General features: G+C 38.2%; 2 protein-coding genes across 3 annotated transcripts; one reads left to right on the forward strand and one right to left on the reverse strand.

The window, feature by feature from the left end:
• Positions 1-1,538: 1,538 nt before the first annotated feature.
• Positions 1,539-8,768, forward strand: LOC139959603 (uncharacterized). Its single transcript, XM_071957332.1, has 3 exons — positions 1,539-1,818; positions 3,322-3,464; positions 4,025-8,768. Exons 2-3 carry the CDS (start codon positions 3,330-3,332, stop codon positions 5,453-5,455), a joined length of 1,566 nt encoding a protein of 521 aa, XP_071813433.1. The 5' UTR covers positions 1,539-1,818; positions 3,322-3,329; the 3' UTR covers positions 5,456-8,768.
• An 823-nt stretch (positions 8,769-9,591) lies between these two features.
• On the reverse strand, positions 9,592-16,076 carry LOC139959604 (kelch-like protein 40a). 2 transcript variants are annotated; one of them, XM_071957333.1, is made up of 3 exons: positions 15,912-16,076; positions 14,590-14,680; positions 9,592-12,602 (listed from the first exon to the last, which is right to left on the reverse strand). In XM_071957333.1, exons 2-3 carry the CDS (start codon positions 14,650-14,652, stop codon positions 11,265-11,267), a joined length of 1,401 nt encoding a protein of 466 aa, XP_071813434.1. In that variant the 5' UTR covers positions 14,653-14,680; positions 15,912-16,076; the 3' UTR covers positions 9,592-11,264. The 2 variants fall into 2 exon arrangements, with proteins under 2 accessions (XP_071813434.1, XP_071813435.1); XM_071957334.1 differs by having other exon boundaries at positions 14,590-14,684.
• Between the last annotated feature and the right edge of the window lie 106 nt (positions 16,077-16,182).

Here is a 16,182-nt window from a genome sequence, read left to right on the forward strand (position 1 = left end):
GCTGACTGGAGTCTGGCACAGCCATGCAAAAGTCTTGTCGGACTAGGACGACAGTATACCAGGCTACTGCTGGGATGATAAACTCATGTTAGTCCCTGGACCTCGTCGTACAAGTCTGAGTTTCGTATACACTGAATGTGAACACAAACAATTAACGCTGCACCCCCCCCCCCCCCCGAAGCACTCAAACATGAAAAAGATGGCCTCAACTTTAATTGAAATTATTGCACTGATGATATATGTTCTTTATCTTTTCAAATGTAATGATTTGTCACAATTAGCTATAGCTTGTTGCTTTTGCAAGTGTTTCTTGTCCAGTCAGTTAGATTTCAAAGCTGTTTAAGTTGTTAATGTTGTTTATATATTGCTCCGGCGTTCAGTAGAAAAAGCATCGGGGAGGGGGCAGCAAATCACCATCAATTTGCTGCATCTCTCCTTGCTAGGTCACTTTCCCCATCCCCAGACACCCGATAAAAACGGTTCAATTTAGACGGTTCTTTTACAGTTAACCAGATAATCAATTTGGACAGTTAACCGGTTATTGGAAACCGAATTGTTCTTGCATGCACCCCCCCCCCTCCCCTTTCTCCTCTTAATTTTTTTCTTTGGCGAACGTCCATGAGACCAAAGTATTGACTATTACCCACACAATATGTATGCCTTACCCAAAAATGTCATTGTTATTTTCTCTCACAATTTTTCAGTTTCATAACGAAATTTTGATCTTGTATTACACAGTTCGGAGGTTTTATCTCAAAATGATAACGTTTTACTTCTAAATTATGACACCTATACGTTTTATCACTTATCATTTAGAGGTTTTTATCTCACTATTTTGATATTTCAAGGCTCGCAATTTTGAAGTTCGGCAAAATGTTGACGTTTTATTATGAAATCAGTACGTTTCATGTCCATATTTTGATGCTTTATCTCGAACTCGAAGTTTTACCTCGAAATTTCGACATTTTGAGATGTATTACACGTTTACACCATGCACTGAAGGTGAAAATATCATGGTCACCTCAATTGGGTTGACCCAAATTTCGTACACTGCAAGTTCTCAAACAAGTGTTATATTGATTGGGTTCGTGCTCATGACAAGATCAAGAGTATATTGCCCCCCACCCCCCCCCCATTATGGTATTTTAAGAATGATGGAAACATGCCGATGTTAGAAATAATCGTCCTATAGTTCCACGTTAAATAACCATTTCTTCCTGTAACTTCCGAAAGAAAAAACTAAATTTCTCAATATCACCCATTGATAACTTGAAGCCTCGAATAAACATGATTTTTTTTATTCGATTTTTGATTATTGTTTGCAGTATCTTGAAGTATCTTTTGGTTGTAATTTCCCTGGGCAAGATACACTGCAACATTACACCGTCCCGTGCCACCTACGCGGATTTCCCCATATGAAATGGCGAAGCAATGGGGTTCTTTCGTCCCTCATTAACATCATACCTACACTGGTTGAGTTTGAGCAGCACTTTCACAATACCCTTGTTTCATGGTTCATATCAAGATTCAAGGATGTAAAAAGTTATCACAAGAAAATTGTGTGATTCGTTAGTCACTAAGGTTTAAGAAATTAAGTTGGCATATTCGATCATCCCATTTTTGGGGAGCCAAACGGTGACTTTGGATTTGGATAAAAGGCATTTCGTTTGTGAAAATTCGACACCTGGGCACGAAGAACGTTGACTTTGCGTCCCTCACAAAGCTGCAATCTCGTCAACACATCAAATATTCACGTACTGGCGCGAAGTGTCCGTGCTCATGCTCATCACCTCCAGCTGCTGATAATGCTATTATGAGGTAAATTATGCAATACATTGCACTGGTTAATTCACTTAATTGGGTCTACTGTATGCTTACACGTCAAGAACATTCTGATCTTGAAAAATTGTTTTCATATTTATCCAAGCCTGGCATTAGCTAAGACAAGTTACTCATATTTATCCTAAGTCTAGTCAGTGTTAATAGTAATGGTAAAGGCCTAGCCTAGGTAGCTAACTAGCCAAAGTAGTTACAGGATATACGCAAATATACGCTCAATTCATTTTCGGTCAAAATATCAGAGTACGGGGAAGAAATATATATACACTTCCCACTGATCGAAACAGATGAAACATTTAAAATTTCCTGCAAATTCAATCAAAATATTGAGATGGGAAAAGAAACTGTGCTCATAAATTTAGAAGTTTATACAAGGAATTAGGATGTTATTTTAACTTATTTGTGAAAGTGCCAAGTCACAATGCTAACGTTGTGCCTATGTTCCATAGGCTAATGAGTGATCAACGCCTAAACACTTTACTAACTCACAATTAAAAAAGTGACAGAAAGAAGATGAAACAACTTGACTGTCAAACAACTGTGTAATAGTAATATGGAATAGGCTGTCAAAATTTGTGTCGGCCTAGCCTTACTTGTTAGGCTACTTTAGCTACAGTAGGTAGGCCTATACAGTGAACCAAAAATTGACATTGCAAAAATATAATTGTTGATGCTCATTGCCAAATAGAATTATTCCTGTGTATTGGCCAGATATTCCATTTGACTGAAAATTGTAATCTTGATGGTTGTAAATGAATGGTTTGGAACAAACGTCTGACAATAGGTAAGCACAGTAAAAATGACAGGATGTGAAATTAGTGGCAAATTTATAGCCACAATTAATAGATCTATACAGTTTGTCTTGAGAATTAAATAGCCTCAGATTATCAAGTTAGCCTTTTTCGTAGCTTAAAACGTATTTTATTCCCTGGAACTGCAAAAAGAAAAGAGACCATGACATTCAAAATATTGCTGTCACTGCTACTGGATATTCTAATATTGCACTTACAGTTCAAATAAGCCATGATTGGTTTGCTAATAACAGTGGTAAGTAGAGGAAAAACATGGATCGTTAAGTAAGCTAAATTAATGTCTGCGGTAATTACAGTGTATGTATTTTAGATCCTCCTGCAAGCAGGAACTCGAGAAGAAGCCATCGTTGGCTTATCAAAGCCGCAAGCTGACCGAAGTCAGCCTCCTAGATTCATATTTAACGTCCATGATTATGGAATGTCAATTGTCAACAGCTCTGTAACTGGACGACATACATTAATCTTGGAGTGACTCTGGACCTTATGATTGAAAGGCGTTAACTACTGAGCTAACACTCTCAGTGGACTGTGGAGTACAATGTGACAGATATTTCTAAAGTGAAAACTTCTCAACATTGCACATGAGTAGATAACTGTATTTAAATATCACAATCATGAATTGAACTCAAACCTTTACAGTAATGCATATGTTGGTCTCGTGTTCTTTCAGATCCCACCATGTTTTTCATGGAAGATGATGACGATTCATACGACGACAGCTACTATAGTGATTCTTATTTGTATGACACCGATGATGATTACCACTATAACCCAAATTCACCACTATTACGGGAAAGAATGCAGTGGCTTAAAGTAAGGGTTATCCACTATATAAGATACATGTTAATCAAAAACTTTATTATGAGCATTTCTACAGTACATTCTGTGACAGAGTATTAAACTCAGTTTCAAAACTAGGCAGAACTAGCATTCATGATACAAAATACCTACTGTATGTATAAAAGTTAAAAACAGGAAGAGGGAGGATATTTAACAGGCAAGGATTGTGATATGTTTACTCAAGGCAGAATTAATCAATGTGGTTGTGATGTGTGCGTGCATTTCCTGCCTCAGCTTGTGAACAAGATAACCGGAATGACAGCTTTGTAATAAATGATATAAGTTGAGTTTCTTATTGTGTAGTTCATCTTTATGTCATAAAGGCTCAATTTAATGTAAGTTTCCATTTGATATCAGGTGTCTGGGTATTAATGGAACATTCAGACGCTGATAGTGCGACCCTTGGATGACGAATACGGTAGATCATTATTGGCTGATTGCGAGTAAATTATTCCTTCTGTTTTGGTCCATTATCAATAAGCCATTGTAGCGTCATCACTCCTCTTTTACATCCTTCCTCTTTTACTGTGCAGGATTGGTCAGATTCGGGGACTTGCTTCCAGCCGCGCTTAACATCGTATCAGTTTTCGAGCAGCTTCATACCTTTCTTCAACCAGCCACAGACCCGAGACGTGACCCTCAAGGTCGGCAAGAATCAGTATGCGTGCCATCGCCTCATCCTCTGTGCCTGGAGCGAAGTCTTCAGTAAGATGTTGGATGACCCTGTTTGGAGTACGGGCAGAAAACGGGGAAACGCCTCCCGCCGCCACGACATATTCCAAGAACTGACGGAGACGACCGAGTGCGCTGAGGTCTTCGAAGACTTCTTGAAGTATCTCTACAGTGAAGAGATTGCTCTGAATTTACAGAACGTCTGGCCCATCATTCTGCTTGCCGACAAGTACATGGTCTCTGCCCTGAGACAGGTTTGCGTCGATTTCCTCAAGAGACAGCTCGATCACATATCATTGGAGGAGCTCTGGCTAGTGATGAAAAATGCGGAGTCATGTTTGGTGGAAGAGGTCAAGAATGTAGCACTGAGGGGCTTAAGGGCAAACTTTATGCATTTCACTCTCAAAATGATGATGAAAATAGCGCCCACTGACATTTTGATGCTACTGGACAGTTCGGATGTGGTAGCAGAGGACGAATTCCAGCTGTGGTTGAAACTGAGACAGTATCTGGCCGAGATGAAGAAGGACAAAAGCTACCCTAACGATATCTTCCAACATCTCATCAAGCTTGTCAGACTCCATCAGATGTCGGCGAGTCAACTGAACATCGTGGCCGCGTCAGACTTTATGACCGACATCTACAGAGTCCACGGCGAGCGTGCGATGGAGCAGGCTCTCCTCTACAGGGCACAGTTTGCCGAGGAGTGTACCAGCAAGTTACCCAAGGGGATCCCACCGCCCAGGCTGTACCTCCACAATGCCCATTTCTTGAAGTATAACCTGCACAGCAGCCATATAGGATATAAACGTATGCTAAAGAAGCCCGAACCCGTCAAGCTGATGAGCACGGTCAGCTTCTTTCGTGATGTACAACTAGTGTTCTATGTCAGCGAACACAAGCCTTACCTCTGTCAGAAGGGTGTGGACGGAGCCTCTAGCTCCCCCTGGACCTTCCGTCCAATCTTCACAAATGTCCCCAAGTCAGAGACTAAAAAGATGGTCACGTTTGTATTTTTGCATGAAGCCGATCAATGCGGATGGCCGTACAAGATAGTCATGAATGTCGAAGATGAGAAGAACCGCAGGAGAGGAACCAGCAGGGTGAAAGTTGTCTCTGGGGTGGTTGAAAAGGGCGCAAAGGGAAAGAGCCCAGAGGTGCGTGTCTCTGTTCCAGGGTCCGTGCACGTAGAAGGTGAGAAGGGACTCTCGGCTCACCTGATGGTGTACATGTATGTTCCACATGGAAAGAGTCTGAGGCCGACCCAGAGGAAAGGTTTGGTCAGAATTTGATGGCGGGGGGCTTTAAGGATTTCAGAAGGGCTTTCTATATTGCAAGAGGGTTCGGTTACAGTTGTGTGACTCTTGCCCAGTTACAACCTTCTACAGAGGTTTGGGGGAGAGAGAGAAGTTTATCCAAGTTTCTACTGTTACAGATTTCCAATTCGGAATATAATGTAACAAAGTTTGTCCCTGCGCAGTGGCAGTCATTCATTGAAAAAGCTATGAGATAACACCTCCTCCACCATTGGTTCTTAAAAATCATTATATTTATGAGCTGAAAAACAAATTATGGTTAAACTTTGTTCATCTTCAGAATCTGTTTACTGTCGAAGCTGATGTACCTACAGAGACTTAAAGCAGCATTTTGCGTCCTTTTCTATGATTTTTCTCAACCTCACTGACTCCACTATGCCATAACGACATACATAACTAGCTTATCTATTTATATTTTACTTCAAATGGTGGCATAAAAGTCGAAAAAATTGCAACTTTCAACTTTGTTGTTCTCCAAGATATTTTCCGTTGGGAACCCAATAAACCTCGCCCATAATATGAATATTTAAACACTACGAACGTCATTGACAGATACGTAATATAACACCACGCTTGATTTGTGTACAGTCTATATGGCAGTTGTACCAGGCAGTTGCATCACAACTCCCTGGTTGTACCAACGCAAAGTCTTGAATCTATTTTTAGCCACGGCTCATAACTAAACCAGCATCTCTGATTGGTTGAATTCAAACTAGTGGGTTTGGGAACTGAATGCGATTAATTTTGTATGTGGAATACTCGCCAATTAACGTTTTTGGCAGGGAAAAACTTGGCTAATATCTTAATTTGCTGTTTTGTGATTTGATGTATGTAAAAAACTCGATGGACATGTCAAAAAAGTAGAAAACGGCGACCAAACGCAAAATGCTCATGAATAAACATACTATTCACTGATTGGTGGAGTTCAAACTAGTGGATTTGGAGATATGAAAACTTTGTCGAGGACACTTTTACTCGTTATCGACATAAATCGTTAATTACTCGCTAATTAACGCTCTTGGCAGGGTGAAACTTGGATGGTATCTTAGTTTGCTGTTTTATGATTGATACATCTAAAAAAATCGATGCACATGTTAAAAAGGTGGAAAAAAGCGACCTAACGCAAAATGCTGCTTTAACACTGCTGTTATGGTCAGTTTGGAGAGAGCTAAATAATCATGCTAGTATATTTCCCTATGAAGAGCTAAAAAGGTTGAAATTTATTCAGGCTGGGAATGTCTCTAGAGGCATGAGATGCTCATTTTATCAGGGAATCAAAGGTGAGTGCAAATGAAAGAGGCTCTTAAGATTTGACAGCGTCACTGGTACAGTAGGATGAATTTGAATATCCTTAGCAACATCTCTTTATGTACAGATTACAGAAGAGAAAAATATTTTTAAGATTTTATTAACCTAAATCGTAAAATAGAACATTTCACCGGGTTTGTTCCATATGATCTACTGTTCTTCACGCCAGTTCGATTCTGGGGTTATTTCACTAACTTTTTAGAAGCTTTTAGTCATTATGGATGTTTCAACTTGTAATATTTGAATTATTTCATTGCTTGCCCTCAATCTATATTTACTCTATGGCAAAATGTTTTGTACTTTGTAACTTTCAAATTTAAACTCGCTTTGTATGGAATTTTTCTAAATAATTGAACCTGCTATGCCATTTGCCAAAATAATGATAGTAACAGACATTCATAATTTCATACTTATATAGATTATCACTGTTAAGATTAAAATTCATAGTTTTTTGGAATGATTAAACTGTTTTACTATGACTGGGTGGTCCAGTCTCCACCTATCTATCTTTATAAATCACAGCAATTAATTACTATCAACAAGGGGGGGGGGATGGGTGATAAAATGTTACATCGTCCAGGCCCCAGGGAAGGTGTCTCCTTTGAGAAAAATCTACCCTTGCAAAATTTTGGGTAAAATGGTGCTGCATTCTGCAACTTTTGAAACTGTTGAAGAATTTTCTGTTTGGTTGTACTGCAAACACATGGTATATACTTACTGTACACTAGGAATTTTTGTATTATTCTGTCTGGCAAGGGGGGGGGGGGGGTTGAAAAACAACCAGGAGAACTGTACATGTTGTTGCACCCTTGTCAATAACCAAAAACGAAATTTGTGCTAACACTAGGAATGGTGGTTCCGACTGTTGTAGCAAGGTAACAAGTTTAATTGTCTGGTGTTTCACACCCTTTTTTCAAGTATTATAATGCACTTAACACAAGTGAGCAACTTTTCATTACAAATGAGGACACAGAAACGAACAAAGGGGGAAAGAGGGGGGGGGGGAGGGTTTGGGGGATGGATATTGTAAAGCTTGATCCTGTTCTACCAGTCAAATATGTTAACTCCTTTTACAAATCTGCTTTGCTGTAAATTTGTTGTAGCAGAATGCAATAATTCCTCAATAAGTCACAAATTATTGTCTTTAAATAAATTATCAAGATGTTTCATTTGAATAACATTTGTAGTAGTATTTGTTGTAAAATCAATGTCGTACATAAAACACACCGACCACACATGATAGATTGCTCTCATCTGAGAACAGGTTTTTTGTAATGTTGTTGTAGTTCTTTCTGGTTAGGTACCAAATAATGTTATGAAGTACAGAATACTTGGTCACACTAGTTGTAAGGACTTAAATCTATTTAAGTGAATTAAATCTATTAATGTTATTCATTCTTTCTGAAAAGTTCAAAGTCAAATAATTCACTTTCTTCTCCGCATTCTTCACCTTGTTTCGATACTCTAGAGCTTCTCGTCTTTGATTAAATCTTTTTAGTTAGTACGGTCTATAGTTAGATACGTAGAGTATAGTAGTATGAAACAGAATTTGCTAACAGAAAAGAAGGGTCTGATAACAATCTGCATCTGTTAGTTTTGCTTGAGTTTCTTGTGAAACTCAAAACTCAGTATCCCTCAAACAACCAACCTGAAGAAGACCAATGTTTTGAAAAGTAGTGAAAGCAATATTGTTAGATGACATCTATTACTGTAACTTCCATCTCAGCAAGAGGTTTCACTCCAACAAATTCCGCAGTGATAAAGGAAACATTTTTTTTCTCCAAGTGATCATTGTCAGTCACATGCGATATATTTTGGGGCAATTAAAGATCTTTTTTGCTGGAGTGAACCCCCCTGATGTCTTGGATCACATATTACTTCAAAGTAATACTGTAATAAAAGGCTTCGATAGTGTCAGTGTTTGCTCTTTTAAGAATATCTTCGGAATATTTTGAAATACAGATGTAACTTCAGAAGGTAATTGCTGGTTTTGTCATTATTCGGAGTTTGCTTGTATTGCAGGGTGAGGTAATGCCGAGGTTGTTATCCTTGAGACAGATTAACTCAGTTCTGGATATTACATTTAATCTCCACCAAACGAGGTGGATCCTAAGTATGGTCTAAACCCCAACATTGTTGCAGAAACAGCAGTAAGAAAAAAATGACTTTCCAAAGCCATGTAACATGAATTACAGTGTAAGAATCTAATTAAATTATTTGAACATGTTGCCATAGAGATGTGTGTTCTTAAAAGCCATTTATGACCTAGTAGGTTAGTGCACATGGTTTCTCTATGGAAGACATCTTTTAATAAATATTTTATATTTATTTTGGATTGAATTAATTAAATGTAGAAATGATACCAGCTATGTAAACAAATTTTGGAAAGATTGTATTAACAATCCTGAAAACGCTCTCACTCAACACAGTTGAAAGCTCAGTATTGGCTTCACAGCAGATTATTAATGTATGATAGAAAGCCTTGTCCTTCCAAACTGACACCAGCACTCATTGTCAACCTAACACACTCATACAATGGGTATACAGAGCCTAGCCAATACTCTGCATGTATGAATCAGAGCCAAAGCTGTTATTATCATTCATTCAAGATAATTTACCATTTCAAACTTTTGCCAACTTTCTAAATCAGAGAGAGAAAAATGCAGCGTTTGTATAAGATTTGTGCTGGTAGAATGATAGACTATGTTAAGAGGTGGAATTCTAGCTGGTGATGCATTCTAACATCAATAAACAACACTTAAGAGTTAACAATGACACCAAATTCACAAACAACAAGAACTGTACAGAGTTTTGCATGATTTTCATTGTTGGTATGGACTCAGTAACATTTCACAAGTTAGGTCAACAAGCAGTTATCCCTACTAATCATAACTTGAAAACATTTAGCAACTTTAATAAAAACTCTTGTTCAGACATTAGTTATGCAAATATCAAATACCATGTTTGTCACACTTGAGTATTGATCAACCCCCTCCCACACCCCCTCCCCCCCCCCCAAATGAAAAGGTGAGAATAACAAATACTAAAAGCATGAGAGTAATGAGGAGAGGGTACTGCCCTCTGTCCAAGCAAGGGTAGGCACTGGGTCACCCTAATTACCTACGCAGATATTCATAATACTTGATCCTAAACTTGTACGACATCTTCAAAATTGGCGGAAATATTGCTTTCTTTCCTAATGTACTTTTGCCCCTCTAAAATTACAGAAAGGTGATCCTTCCCTCCAAGCACTCCCTGCTGCATACCCCCCCCCCACCCCTCCTTTTTGACAACTAGTCATCCATGTGTTTGTACCACATCTTCAAAATTGCCCAAACTATTGCATCCTTTTCTAATGTACTTTTGCCAAATAACAGAAAGGTGATCCTCCCCTCAGGCTCAAAGCACTAGTCCCTGCAAAACAACCCCCCCCCCCCCTCCTTTCTTGACAACTAGTCATCTGTGTATTTTTGTTTCTTTGTCAATATATCCATGTGTTTCTAGTATAGTCAAGTGAAGTTGATATCTTGAACTGAAAATTCATTTTTAAGGCTGCCTACAACTCACTTTTTTCATAATTCTGAATACAGTTATGTTGGATAGTAAAATGCACATTTCAGTTTCAAGAAATTAAAGATTTTTTTTCCAGTGTCTCTTGTGCAGTATATGAAAACTTACCCATACTGTATAACATGTAAAACATGAAACTGTATACATGGCAGACACATATCTGTAAGCCTCAAGTCAAATATCATACATCATACTAACTTTCATATTTATACTTAACTATAAAACTATCACAAAATGCTTACTTCATGAAAGTTTTAGTACTTAGTCCAGACTAATAAGACCAACTTGCTTCAGTTGAAGAGAATAATTACTACAGTATAACACAGGTTTAATTGAAAGATGAATAAACTTTCACATATTGACATGTTACACATCAGTTTATATTTCAAAATGTATTGCAATAACTTTAAAATGCTAACACATGAGCTTCTATACAGTTTTGTTTTCAGCATTTAGAATCTTGTGAAACTTGTTTTTTACAGCTATTTCAAGACAGATGATAATTTGGAAACCAGGAAATAGAAGTTATCATGCTTAATGTTCCCTCATAGACAGTGCCTAAGAAAAGACAAGAAATTACAAATCATAAAATCTTGTTTGCAACCTAAGATATAACTACATAGCAACCACCAACTGTGAGAAGAAATACCAAGACAGATCCTATCTTCCTGTGGAGTCATCCTTTGTAGATTCTTGCACCGAACGAATGCTATAACAAATGCTATGCCCGTCATTTATATAGTCAAGAAAAATTAGCAGCAGTATCTTGGTCAACCATGCAGACATTGTTTCTTAATTACGATGCAAACAAAGGTGGATTGATCGAGAAAGATCTGTTGGTTGGTGAAATCCTCATGTTCAAAAGTACTGTGTAACACCGTCTACATCCATCCATCCATCCAACTGATCAATTCTTGAAACAGTTACATACAAAGCAGAGTTCAACTTCTCTGGGGCTTTTATCAAAGATAGGAGGAGTGACTAGAGTTATTTTCTTTGTAGTATCATTATCCTCTTCTTTGGTCAAAGTTCCTTTGTGCACTAACACTAAGAGTTCCGGTTCACCCATGGATGGCTGCTGTCCTCCACTTTTAGCTTCCCGTATCAAGAATGCGATATGGTAACTACGCTGAACATGGTCGCCTGGACTCAAGACAAACTTGAGTCTCCAAGGATCGTCTTTCCCGGACGTATCTTGAAATGCCTTACACTCGAAGCGCCAATCTGGGCTGTCGCGCCGGCAGTGTCCGTCCTTGTTGAAGAAGACCGCCGGGCGAGATTCATTGTTGTAATTGTTGATGCGATACGATCGGAAGGGAGAAGACCTCGACTGGGTGATGCCTGCAAAATCAAAGTCGAAGTACAGCCGTGGGGATTTGTAAGAGACACAGTTCTCGGCATCAGTGTTTTGACTCTCTTCTCGGTTATGCGACACTTTTGCCTGTTCGCCGGCCATGGCTCTGAATTCAAATGCATCCTCGAGAACCCCCGGCAGTCTCTGCTTGAGCATCTCGCCCATCGGACCTTCCCGTACCTGCTTCAGCTGCACAGCCGACATGAATCTGAAACGAATCTGCGGCAGAAGAGTATTGACCAGGACGTTGGTCTGTTTCTCCAACCCTCCGTTGGATTGGACCCACGTCTCAAGTTTCTTGAGGACGTGAAACTCATCTCCGACGACCACCTCGGAGGACTTCAGTATTTCGTCCACGTGATCAGCCGACAGAGAATTCCAAGTACTTTCCGGCAAGCGGGTGAAGTAATGACAGAATATCTCTCGACACTTTGACGTCAGGTGCACCAGACCGAGTTTTTCGGCATCTCTGAGACGTGCTGATGCACCTATCACGTTGTGGTCGCCGACGTTGCTTCCGATCCACTCCTCGCAGAGTCTTCTTAATTCTTTGACCTTAAATTTTTCTGTCAGTCGACATATGTCTAACACGTTATCGTCCTGAGGGGTGACTTCCCCGGTGTACATGAAACGCAAGAGATGTTCAAAAGCATTGCACTCTCCGATCGACAGATTGCTCAACTCAAGCGTAGAGGGAGCCCTACTGCGCGATGGCCCCTGCAGTTTCTCTTTAAAGTAATCACTCCAGACACAGAGAACCAATCTATGAGCTTTGTATTCTTTGTTAGGAAGCTTTAATACTACATCGTGGAAATGGCTCTCATTGAAGAATGCTCCCAGCTTCTCGGATAAGGCACCGTTACTATGGCACTTCACTTTGGTCAGCATATCCTAGAAGAAAGACGATAAAATTACACACGGTCAATGATTGCCAACTAAACGTGACAAACAACCAACAAATAGACATCTAGACATTAACTAGTACTGTTATGTGTTGGCATTTTGCATATGATTGAAATCTTTTACCAAACTTACAGACTGCATTACACAAAACATGATTACATATTGATTGTTGATCAATTGAGACATTTTGTTTCACCATTGAATTTAATGTTATAAGCTGGAAATTGATTCAAACGACCATAATGAAAGGATATATGTAAATGAAACAATAAGTACAAGTATATATTTATCCGTCCATTTACCTTGGTCATTTATTTCCATTTCATTGAACAGTCTTTTCTAAGTATCTATTTTTTGACATCCGGCCTAAGGATTCACAAATGATTTCGAGTTGATTAGCATTGTGATTGATCTCTAGAGTAAGGCAAGATATGTCACCGAACAGACTAGCATTGTTTGAAACAGGTGGCAATGCCTACAGTGGAATGACGACCTTCTTTTAACTAGACATAAAATCAGTGTCTATGGCCTAGTTGGTTACGGTGTCCGTGTATAAAGGGGGAGGCCCGGATTCGAATCCTAATGGAGCCTGGAAATTATCTCACAGTTGTGGATTTTCCAACTCATTACAATTTCATATATATGTTTATATATATGTGTATATTTATACATAGATTTTAATACATTTTTAGTTTCATATTGTCAGTAAAAGTTCTGAATGTGTGAAACTTTCCTACTACTGTACTGTAAGGAGTCCAAACTCCAAAGCAACATGAAATATACCAAGTGGTCAATAAAAGCCACAAAACAATGAATTCTTCTTGTAATACTTTAGATAATTAAACTAAAGAGTTTTTAACACTCACAACAAATCCATACAATATCGACATACAGTCCTTACAAAGTTCTTTTACAGCACAGGTCTCTAGTGTAACTCACCAGTACACTTGTATGGTACAGCATTACAAAAGGTTTAATATGACATAGCTGCTTTAAGGCAGCTATGCTCAGACTATTTTGGTGATATGGAATTACCCCAGATTGACATAATGCAGTTACTGAACTGTGCTGATCAAAGTCTTTGGACCTGTGGTACATGTACGCAACAAGCACAGCAGCTATGCTACAAACACATTGATAGTTCTTGGCATTAGTTTGATACCATAGACCTACATTTTATACTACCATACCACTGCTATTCCCTGATGGAAAGTCCCTCTTGCATAATAACATGACTTAGCAAATTTAAACAGGGCTGCAATAGTACAGTAGCAAGCAAATTGAGAAAGCTTCTTCTGTCGTGCAACTACATATACTGTACATACATAGTGACTGACAACAACTTAACAATTTACATACACATTTTACTGGAAATTTACAGTACAAATAAAGGCAATCTACCACAGTCTGAATGATTCTGTGGCTTAAATTGAATAATGACCAAAATAGAATGTAAATACAAAGTACAGAGAATGCACAGTGATTTTGACAATAGTAATTGGTACATGTTACAAGAAAGACTACGTAGGCTACTGTGCATGGATGCAAAGCCAGACACCTGTACAGATCACCAACATTAGTTTTTATAGGTAGCTTTTTTAAACATTTTTGACAAATTCAAATTTGCAATTAACTTTACCGACCAACTTCTCTTTGCGCAATGATGAAATATTTAAGTAATTTTGATCATTCCAAATTATTTTCTACTGTATATACAAGTAGATTTCCTTCCCTTTTAAGCAATATTTGAATGATACACTGTATTGCAGTACAAGTAAATCCATAAAACTCTTGCACTGAAAAATGCATTGTGATGGTTCACACAGGTAATTTTTTGTGGTCCTGTGGAAAGGGTATAAAGTTACTTCACATGTGCACGGCAGAAGTGACCTGTTACTGTTATTAAATACTTGTAGTGATACTTTGATATTTCTACAATATTTAATAATAAACATAAAGAGAGGTAAAGACAAACCTTTTCTTCTTTCTTTTCTGACAAATTTTCTTTGGAAGTCTTCTGATGTTTGCTGTCAGCCATTGTTCATTAAAGAGAACAGATGCTTCCACTGTCGAAGAAATGAGAAGTCTATGTATGAGCTCGATTTCTCCTTTTAAAATATTAAAATTCTGAATAGAAAGCTGACCACAAAACTATGCACCAAGTTGCTCTAAGTTTTGATTTGGGATGCATTCCACAAACTTGGAGACAAAAGGTCTAGCATGTTTCTCCTTGTAATCATATACAGTTATACAGTATCTTGTAACCATTTATTAAAACCATATTCAAGGATGATATGAATACAGCTATCAATACCATTCTTGAATGAAAGTCACTGACAATCCATTACTAATATCAGCTGCCCTATCTTACAAAATGTGCCATGCACTATGGGAAGTGGAAGAGTGACCATTGACATAAGAGGTGCAGCAATGGAAGTTGTGCCCCTGATTGACACAACGGTAATTGTAGGCATACTGATAGCTAGAGCAGTGCAAAAGTAAGTTGTCCTGACCTTTTGGTTGCATGCTGTATTGGATCACTTCAGGAATATTTACTCTCTATCAAAAATGGATTATGTATGTACAATCAATTGCAAATGATACTTCTTTCATAACTATTTAATTCAAGATCTTTTGTGACATATTTTAAAAATTAGCAAATCCTTACTCTCAAATTTTGAGAACAAACATATTGTGCTGCAGCATCCAAATGACATGACAGTTCTTAGCTTCTTAAATCAGTTAGTAAAGGTATTAATTGGGTGATTACTTAACATGCTAAACATTTCAAATATCATCATTACAATTTACAAAATACAAAACATAGTTTGCATATTGACCTGCCAGACAGAAACTTATACAGTTGCAATCACAGAAATGACTGGCTTTTTGCCAGCTTATTGGTGAATAAGGGTGGTGTTCTTGCATTAATGGACATGATCCCAGTCTGTGATTTGAGAAATACATCTAGCCATTGAAAAAATGAGTGACGTCTAAAGCACTGGGCGCAATGTAATCTAACACAGTAACAGAATCTGGATAAAGTTTTAGTATTGTGTAGTGTTGAGTATTCAAACAATGATGGTGGAATATTGTAGTTCAGTAGCTTCAATAATCTACCATCTTGCAAGACAAATGAATCTGTTAGAGGAATGTTTCTCTGTATAGGCATTTAGTCCACAAATCAGTAGCATAGACCTACCTCCTACCTAGCCTAGGCTAACTTAGTGCCTAGGCTAGCTAGGTTGTTCAACATCTAAATTAACAACATAACAAATATATCCTGATATGACTGACCTGAATTAAATACCCTTTGTCGAGAGGTGTACCCGATGACGGTGCGGGATGAGTTTTCGATTCGTATTTGCTAACTAATCTCATTGAGAACCACCTGCTGCAGAATTTTGGAATGCAGACTGAATGAAGTGTTGGAACCAATAAACAGATGATGATAGCTACCTTATTTTACTTCAGTGGGCAAGATCGAGAACAGTTGCTACGTACTATAATTTCTAAAATAATAAATGGTAAAATTTCAATTAAAAATCTAATACTTAAATCTTGTTAA

The sequence above is a fragment of the Apostichopus japonicus genome, chromosome 19, assembly GCF_037975245.1.
Source record: "Apostichopus japonicus isolate 1M-3 chromosome 19, ASM3797524v1, whole genome shotgun sequence".
Lineage (NCBI taxonomy): Eukaryota > Metazoa > Echinodermata > Holothuroidea > Aspidochirotida > Stichopodidae > Apostichopus > Apostichopus japonicus.